The 10,181-nt window shown below is 42.1% G+C and overlaps 1 protein-coding gene across 1 annotated transcript in view; it reads right to left on the reverse strand.

Moving 5' to 3' along the window:
- Positions 1–8,110, reverse strand: part of pdgfd (platelet derived growth factor d) — a 41,510-nt gene extending 33,400 nt beyond the window's left edge. Inside the window, exon 1 of the mRNA XM_068317283.1 lies at positions 7,562–8,110. Within this exon, the coding sequence (XP_068173384.1) occupies positions 7,562–7,679 (118 nt within the window). The 5' untranslated portion in view covers positions 7,680–8,110. The remainder of the gene's footprint in view (positions 1–7,561) is intronic.
- Positions 8,111–10,181: the final 2,071 nt, after the last annotated feature.

Genomic DNA, 10,181 nt, shown 5'->3' on the forward strand with positions numbered 1-10,181 from the left:
AATTATGCCTAAGGAAGTTTGGAAGAATCTTGGCGGTGATGTAGCTAAAAACTGATTAGGCTTGCTAAGATTAGTCATTTTTAAGGGGACACATAACAGGGTATGTCAGTGTAGTACTGTTTATTACGTTAAGTAATGGCCCACATGGACAACAGTAATGGACCCAGGACTGACCCCAGGGGGATGCCTTGTCTCAAAAGGGGAAAAAAGAAGATGAAGAATTTCCCAAAACAACAGAAATTGTTCTGTTTCATGGCTGTGAGCATTAAAGGTTGAGAGCAGACCCCTTCATGGTGTTTTCCCAAGTATTAGTCCAGAAAAATGGATTTTTCACTTCATTCTAAGTAAAAGCGTGAGACCCACTCTGGACCAGACTAAAGACTGGATGGAAAAAAACAGGATGAATCATGTATGGCTTGTTTTAGTTGTATTAGAAACATTTTTGGAAGTTTTAGACTTCCATACTAAATACAGGAAGTTACAGGAAGTCATTACTGGAAATGGGACAGGAAAAATAAGCCCTAACCCACTCAGATCCACAGGCATAACACGACTGCTGTGTTGGGCTCTTGTGTTCATAGCCACAGCCCTAGCTGCCTTTCTTTTATAATCCACTTTAAATCCCAATAACTGCCAAGTAGCCACACAAGAGATCCTTTTAATTTCCCTCACAAACCCCTCTGAGAGTCTGTTTCCGTGCAGCACCTTGCCTGCAGGGTGTGTCAGTATAATTAATATGCCAGCTGCAGCGACAGAGACGTTAATACTCGGAAGTTATTTGTGCAGATATCAAGTGTGATGTGGAATTTTACAGGACACTCCTCTGCCTGCTCACAACGGTCAGGCAACTTCACCGTAAGACACTTAATGACACCTTTGGTTTGTTTGACACCCCAAAGTGTAGATGTGGTTTATTTCAAGCCCATATCCTCATGCTATCCCTTATATACGAGTAGAAAATTGTCTACTTAATCCAAACGTTTCAAATGAAGTTACTGGCAGAGACCTCTAAAATCAGCACAGATCTTTTCTGGGAGCTAAAGAATGTTACTGCACTTAGTTTTATGCCACCATGAATCTCCAGACACACAAAGACCTTTCCTTTTCCTATCTGTTTCTACATGTCAGACACGCTCGTGTAATAATAGCAGTATATTTCTTGAACGTTAATGTTGAGTCAGAGAGTTTGTTGGAGACTGGGATGCAGCGATCAATGTAGGAGCAGCTCACTATTTGGATGAATGACACACTGAAATGGCAGATTCTCCTTTGCGCTCTTTGTTTCAGAATCTTTGTTATTATCCTGCCCTTATATTCATCAATGTTTCTGTCGCTCTTCTTTTTTTTTTGCCTTGTTTTTAACGTTCCTCTCCTCCTATTATCTCCTTATGCCTCCACTTTCTTGCTTTTTATTTTCACTGCTTATTCATCACTCTCTCCCATTTCTCTTTTGTCATGCCAGATCTTATCTTCTTCTCTGTCTCTTTTTATATCCATCATTACTATATTTTTTATCCTTTCCCTTTTATTTCCCTTTCATCCACCCTCCTACTATTTCTTTTTACCAGATTTTTTTGTTTTTGTTTTGCAGTTCATTCCTGCAGTAGTTCTTGGTACAAACATAAAAATAAAACCTTTGAAATGCTGTATAGCTGGATAGACTGTGACCATTACGGTAATCTAGGAAACATTTGTTTGTTGTTGTTGTTGGTTGTTTGTTCTCTAATTAATTCAATATATTGATTCTAATAAAACAAATTATGGTGCTCCCCTCTACATCGTGCTCCATACCATCTTCCACCTGAACTCCTTCTTTGCATTCTTTACCTCTTTCAACTAATCACTTCCTTTCGTTGCTCATCCCTTTCTCTTCATACAACCTCCACATCCGTGTCTTTTCCGTTTCTTTTCTTTTCCTACTTCTCTCATCTCAATCCATTGTGCCAGTTAGATGGCTCATTTTCTGTAAACCCCTCTATATGGACTTAATCATCCATCCTGCCTTTTCTTTCTTTTCAGTGTAACTATCCTTTACTTTAAAGTGTGTCGTCTCAGTTTCATACAAACTGAATAAAAGAATATCTGGAGGAAATCTGAAGATGCAACAAGTTTGCGACTGAAATAGCTATTTAAAAGTCGATTGAAGGTGATCAAAAAGCAACAGGCACATACTGTATTTCTCTGTTATGTTGTTTTATTGAAGGCTACATGAGAAGATTGACATCATTTATATTTGTCTGAATGAGGCATCAAAAGCATCTTAAGCTAAATTCTGAGGAGTGGAAGATATTAGATAATGATGGCTGAAACCAGGTCCCATCAGTGTGGAATTCATTGTTCTGGATTGTCTGTATGTGGATAATCAGAGGAATGCATCATTCATCTAAAGCTCATATTTCAGGCATGAGGTGAAAAGCTTAATCAGGTCCCCTTCACGGTGAATATGCGCAACTGTTGTCTGAATAGCCTTGAATTGGGATCAGACAATCTGTACACTCCAGAAATACCTTATCCCCCCCCCCCCCCCACATGCTCTCAGTCTGCTTCCTGCAATCTCCTACTTTATTCTCCGTCCATTTGGCTCATCACTGCTGTTTCTATCTCACCAAGCTGACGGGGCAGAAAAGTGGAGGGACAGGTCTTTTAACTTGGCATATCTCTCTCTACACACCGTTTCCCTCTCCTCCTCCTCTCCTCCTCCTCTGTGCCCTCCAACTCCTTTAAACTCTCTTTTAAAAAGTCTTCTCTCCGGCTGCCCTTTTCCTTCTAAAATCACACCACAGCCAATGAGTCTAAATCTATTTCCACTCAAGACATCATGTCACTTTTTTTCCCCCTGTCTTTTGTTGTACAAACTCCTCTCCAGCTTCAACGTCTAAACGGTAACCTCCCTGTTTTCTCTGTCCAGGGAAGGAAAAGATTGTCTGCCAAGTGTTTACGGGTGGAGTAACTTCTGGTCAGGCAACCCATGTGTAAAATGTGTGCTTGTGTGCAACCGGGTGAGGGTTTATTGGAGGATTCCCTTGAAAGGGAGATCCTGCAATTGTTTGTGCATGTGTGTGTCCTCCTGGGTGTGTAAAACTGGGAGTAGCTTACTGTCCTGTGTGTGACTCATGAATTCCAGTATTTCTGAGACTCTCCCCCATGTTATCATCCTTAATGTTTAATGTGGTGATGTGAGAACACTTGGAATACGTTAACCCACTGATAACCAGCCATTAGCAGGTCTGTGACACCCTGCACCTCAGTGAGAGGTATATTCAGGGTGTCTTCAAGGGGTCAGCTTCTGTTTTAGTTTAAAATTGTCTTGTTTTTCTATTAGTTTACAGTTATACAGATTTTTTTGTCGAAATGTCAAACACACAAATGTCTTGATTTACAAAGGTAGATGGATGTACTGTCCTTGCGGTGACATGCAGCCATTGCCATGTATTTTCTCAAAATTGCTTTCGATTAATAACAGCTGTAGATGGAGACGGTTGTGAGAAGATAAAAGCAGAAATGAGAAAGGGAGCGATTGAAAGACGAAGAGATGGAGTGATACGTAAGCAGGGCACAGACTGATAAGACAGGACTGAGAGAGGAAGGCAGGAGATCCAATGGAAAGATGAAGAAGAAGAAGACGAATGAGGAAGATGTGCCAGGAGTCTTCATATAAAAGTAACACGGTCCTATCTCTGATCAGAAGTCATACGTTGGATGTTGTCTGATGGGTTGGTCTCTCAGTGTTTTTATCCTTATGAAAGATGAGAGTGTGTGTTTGTGTGTGTTTATGTGTTTTGATGCACAAGGTCCAACAATCCGCTTTAAGTCAATCGATCAATCATTTGAAGCCAAGCTCTTAGGATTCTAACTATACGTTTGGGGGTTACTGGATTTGTAACAGATTCATTTTTTGGTGAATCCGGATCTTTAATTGGATCACGGTGTGGGACTGAGGCTCGGATGGAGCTCAGAGGCAGGGGAAAGAGAGTCGGGGAGATGGAGTACAATGGACACAGACGTTTTGTGTTGCCTAATTGGTATTGCTCCTTTATTTTCACTTGTGTTGGGAAATGGAGTGGAGGGAAAATTACACCTGGAAGGTGAAAAGACCAGTCATTTCTTCTTTTTTTTAATTATAGTGTGTAGATAATAAAATATGTGGATATATTTTATATAGGAGAACTCAAAGGTAGCAAGATTTAGTGCAACACACAGTCAAATGGATACCAGATACCAACAGTCTAAATGTCTCTGCCAGATTTCTTTCTTTAAGATCCATTTTCACTGAGAAATAAAGGATCTGTTTTCCAGGATTTAATCTGTACCACTATCTGCCTTCAGACCAGATATCATGGAAATCCATCTAGCAGTTTTTGCTTGATAGTGTTGAAAATGCAATATTACGAACAAATAAACCAGCAGACGATGGCTAGCACATAAACTACTTGGTAGAAACTGACTAAATTCTGTTCTATTCCCAGTTGCGGATGTGTATAAGAGTAACAATGGAAGTAAAAATTCCACTGTAGTTAAATAGCAAAATGGACTATAATTAACAACCAATTTGAGGAAATAAATTACTAGGTAGACAATCTATACAAAAAAAGTATACTAAAATGGTCATAACAGCACATTTGTTGTTGATTTGTGACTTTTTACTGGATTCAGAACATCTGAGGATAGACCCTCTCTGAACAGGGGTAAAAGATTTATGTGGATTGGCTATTAACATGATAGAAGTATGGTGAACACCAGAGAGATATAAGGAAATAAAGCCAGAAATAAAAAGAAGAGCAAAAACAGAAATTTTATTTTAAAATAAATTATACTGTACTCATGAGTCACATGTACAATTAAACTGATGTTGAATGAGATTACTGTCTGCAACAGACAAACACACACACACACACACACACATACACACACACACACACACATACAAACACACACACACACACACACACACACACACACACACACACACACACACACACACACACACACACACACAACCATACAGTAGTGTTTAATAGGTTTCAATAGGTTTCAAGATAAGGCATCACAGCACAACAACCAAGCGGTATTTACTCTCTCTGTGTGTTTACGTGTGTGTTTGGGTGTTCCCCATCTCTACAAACGCACTCGGCCCCCGTGCCCCAGACCACCTCGCCCCTTGACCTCTTTCCTGCATTCAATGGTCGGCAAAAATGAGCAAACAAACACAGGAGAAAAGAAAAAAAAACCTTGGGGGGAATTCCTTGAAGTGAGCTAAGGCATTTTGTCGGAACACTCATGCGTACAGACATTCAGTTACGCAAAGGTGCACATACACACACACTCACACATTCAAACCAGTGAATGGACAAGTGAAAGCTGTGGAGCTTCTATCAGCAGGAAGTTTGCTCCTTAAGATGGAAAAAAAGAAAAAGGAAACAGGTAATAAGCAGCAGAAGATCAAATGACAGAACTAATCTCTCTCTCTCTCTCTCTCTCTCTCTCTCTCTCTCTCTCTCTCTCTCTCTCTCTCTCTTTCCATGTAAGCCAACTGTAATGCGTAAACACAGGACGCGCACACACAAATAGATTACTTGAGGGCTGCTGTGTGTTTCCGAAGAGGATTAAAGGGGTTTGTTAAAATCCTGTGCATCTAACAAACCTCTCAACAATCACAACGGCTCGGAGACTCTCTGCTACAAGAGGCGATCAGGAGATTAAAGTTTGATAAATCCAACCTGATTTGACAAAAAAAAGAAAAGAAAAGAAAGCAAAGTGAATGCTGTCTTGTCTTTGAACCTCCTGGGACAGGACGATTATGTGTGTCATAGTTTAATGGCTGCTGGTGGAGTTGTGATTGAACCTCTGCTGTGCCATTTAAGTCCCTCCTGGAGTCTCTACTCAAAGGAAACACATTTTCAAGGCAGCTTCCGAGGGCAGAGCCTTGGATAAATGTTAGTGGCTATCTTACCCTTCATTTGAAGCACTAAAACAATCATTTTCTGACAACCTCATCACCAGGGAGTTCCCCAACGTTGCATTAGTTTGATAGATAGATGGCGTGTGTGGACGGACAGCCCAGGGAAATACGCAACGGTGAAATAAATTGTTCTTTCTGTTTCAATTTTTTTACCAAAATTGAACTACAACATCCCAAATGATGTGGTGTGAGAGGTGGGGCACGCCCTGAATGAGAAGCTCGTCCATCACTCAGCAAACACTCCCAGACAAATAACCCTTCACTCACTCGCACACCTATGGGACATTTAGATGTTTACATGTTTTCATCGTGTTTTAACCTGGAGTTTCGGGTCTCCTGCTATTCGGAGAACATGCAGTAGGTGTTCATCACAAAAGTGCACGTCAATATCAGTGCGTAAATTTCCCAAGAATCGTCAGAGGTTCAATCCAAAGCACTTCTATTAAAGATTTGAAGACTTTTCCCCTCTCACGATGAGTTCACGTCTCTGATTGACTGATGTGGTTTCAGGAGTGTCACTTCCTCTGAGTTCCTATCATCTCTCTCTTTTCTTTTTTGCTGCAACCTATTTCATCATCATCATCATCATCATCATCATCATCATCATCATCATCATCATCACTGATGTATTTTACCCCTGTCTGTTTTCCCTGTGTCGTGGCTTTCCTGTTCAGAACAGCCCAGGAACTGTTTCCTCCTGTTTAGTCTGTTCACAGCATGTTTTGAAGGAAAAGTGAATCAATTGCACGGAGGGAGTCTGCATTTCAGCAAGTTTCTGCCTCGTTTGATGGATAATAAAGGTCAAATGACATGTTGGTTATTCCTAACATGTTGTAAATACAAAAGCACTCGCAGGAGGAGTGAGCGCTGAAACAGGCCTCAGGGGCAGTCACCTAGGTTACAACCTATTTTCATATTTCCCTGCAAAAAAAGCAACCCTGCGGCTGTGTGTGTGTGTGTGTGTGTGTGTGTGTGTGTGTGTGTGTGTGTGTGTGTGTGTGTGTGTGTGTGTGTGTGTGTGTGTGTGTGTGTGTGTGTGTGTGTGTGTGTGTGTGTGTGTGTGTATTTAACTGCAGGGAATCTTAAAAAGTAAGCACAAAGCACCTGCAGGAAGCGCGATGGGCAGGAAGCTCAAGGACTCTTAAGGCTTCATCTGCAGTGAAGCAAACATCCATCGTGGTGAAGTCCCACTCCCACTGATAGTGAGCACACTGCTCTGATAGATGCATTTAGTTTTCAACATCAGACAGAAGAAACAGCTTGTCATCCAGCAGATGTCTCCCTCCTTTCTCTTTTGAGCCCATTCTCTACTTCTTAACTCTGTTGCTGCCCTCTCTCCCACAACCACAGGTCATCCACTCCATCAAATCACCTCAGCCATCTGTCACACTTATCATAAATGATTTCTAATGTGAATTAACACCAAAAAGACAACCAGTTCCAGCAAGATCTTTCAACTGCACCTTATAAAAGGAACAGATTTGAGACAGTAGAGTCTCATAAGAGAAACTTATTCATGACAAAGACGCCAGATGGTGAATTTTTAATACATAAGCCATGCGTAAGGCAGAAACAGATGGAATGGTATAGACAGGATCTCACCGTCTCTCCTCATGTTACCCCTCATCACTCTGGCGGTGGAGACCTGAGCCCTCACGACCCCGGTCGTAGCCCCCAGCAATAAAACCATCCACATCTGTAGAAGCCCTGGTCCAGTCATGGTGGTGAGAAACGCACAACGCGCTCACAGCTCGGTGAACGACCTCTCCACCTCACAGTGGCCAAAATAAAAGATGACTTACTCAAAAATGCCCTGAGACCTAGAAAAAGTTTCTGTCAAGACTAACTTTCCATTCAGCAACGCTGAACTTTCATAATCCCGCTCTGCAACCCGCAAAAATGAGCCTCCTGTTCCGCTGAATCCTGACGCACAAGATGTCCCGTTGCGTGCCAAAGCGCCCCCAGATCCAAGCAATTGTCTTTTTAAAAAGTTAGGAGGTGGAGGGTAAAATAGCTCCGTTCACGGTCAGATATCAGCGAACAGGCGCCGAACTTCTTATCGCCATGGAGTAAATAAATTCTCTTCAGTCATCGAGAAATATCCCGCATAGTTTCCATCTCAGGCGTCTGCGCCGAAAAGGAGTCAGCGCGTCAAACTTTACCAACTGAGTGGTGTGTGTGTGTGTGTGTGTGTGTGTGTGTGTGTGTGTGTGTGTGTGTGTGTGTGTGTGTGTGTGTGTGTGTGTGTGTGTGTGTGTGTGCGTGCGTGCGTGTGCGTGTGTGAGCGAGTTATTAGAACAGGAGGGTCAGCAAGAAAAAAAGTAGAGTACACTTTGAAAAGAATTCTGATGAGATCATTTGAAGTTTATCTATCTATCTATCTATCTATCTATCTATCTATCTATCTATCTATCTATCTATCTATCTATCTATCTATCTATCTATCTATCTATCTATCTATCTATCTATTTTTCCCTCCACACTTTAAAATAAGTCGTCCTCGACCACGACACACGGCACCGATTCACTTGTTGAATATTCTATTTAAGTAAATCTTGGAAATAAATGAATTTCCTGAAATAGTTCAACAGACATCTTTGAATAAGCCAAAGGCAGCCAGGCATTCTGTTTGAAGTCATTTCAGTAAGTACATTTCAGAGTGATTTATTCTCCATTGTGAAATGTGAAGGTTTTACATGCATATTTTGAAGGAAAACAAAGCGGTGCCATCAGCTCTTCCACTGAATTTGTGACCAATGAAAATTCTCTCCGCACACACACACACACACACACACACACACACACACACACACACACACACACACACACACACACACACACACACACACACACACACACACACACACGGTTTTATTACTCCCTCATCCAAAAACTGTTTTCCTGACCCATTGTGTACTCACCCCCAGCACATTATCAGTCACTCTCATCCCTCATCACCCGTGACCCTGCTCACCCTCTCATTCTAAGTTACTCAGATCTTATGAGATGTACTTATGAGGTTTCTGCTGACTCAGCATTGCCCCTCCCACCCACCCACCATCACCCCAGCAATTGGATAATGAATAATGGTGCACCTTAAAAACTTAGAACCACTTAGGGAATGATATAGGCTATTAATAGAGAGAGGAAATTAATTAAAATTAAAAGCTATTAGCCTGCCCTGCTGAGCTTCAAAGGCACCCCCCCCCCCAGGAGGGGGGTCTCTAAGTACACAGAAGGATAGCTGGCAGCACAAATGTACAGTATCATGCACCATACTCATGATGCACACACACACACGTACACACACAACACGCACACACACACACACGCACACACACATGCACACACACACACACACACACACACACACACACACACACACACACACACACACACACACGCATGCACACACACACACACACACGGTTTAATTAGAATCTTCATTTACATTTCTATTTATAAGAAAAGGTTAAGGTAATAATTTTATAATTGAGTGTGATGTTCACTGATACTTTGTAGGAATCATAAGTACTAGTACTGAAATGTACGTGTGTGTGTGTGTGTGTGTGTGTGCGTGTGTGTGTGTCTGCAGCGTGTATCTGCTTGAACAATCCAGCATAAGTGTCTTCTTCCCTGAAGCGACTTCACAGCGTACGTGCGTCCACACACACACACACACACACACACACACACACACACACACACACACACACACACACACACACACACACACGCACACACACACACGTGCAAACATAAGGACTTCATGTGTGTCTGTGTATGTGGGCCAACAGACTTGGAGGCACCTCCAAATGGAAAGTCCCCTCACCCCCCACCCAAGCCGACCATCACCACCCCCACTGACAGACCTGCCATAATTGCTGAAGTGCCCTCGAGCAAAGATGTGCGCTTTGTCTGGTGTGAGCGTTCAGCTCGAACGTTACAAATACGATTGAATAAAAAGCGACCAATGACCATCAAAGGTCTCATATCCAACTATCGATTGGCTTTTCTGGGTTTGTGCTCGAACATGATTCGCTATTGATTAATCGTGGTGACGCCCCCCCTCCCCCAACCCCCACATGGTCTGCTCTGAGGGTTCTGCCTGTTAGAAGGTACTAGGAGAATAAGATGGGCTTCTGCAGCATAAAGCGCATCATACCGACTGTTTTATTATATATAAAAATATCATCTCACATGTTCTTGACAGAAACAGATC

The sequence above is a fragment of the Antennarius striatus genome, chromosome 6 (assembly GCF_040054535.1).
Source record: "Antennarius striatus isolate MH-2024 chromosome 6, ASM4005453v1, whole genome shotgun sequence".
In the NCBI taxonomy this organism is placed as follows: domain Eukaryota; kingdom Metazoa; phylum Chordata; class Actinopteri; order Lophiiformes; family Antennariidae; genus Antennarius; species Antennarius striatus.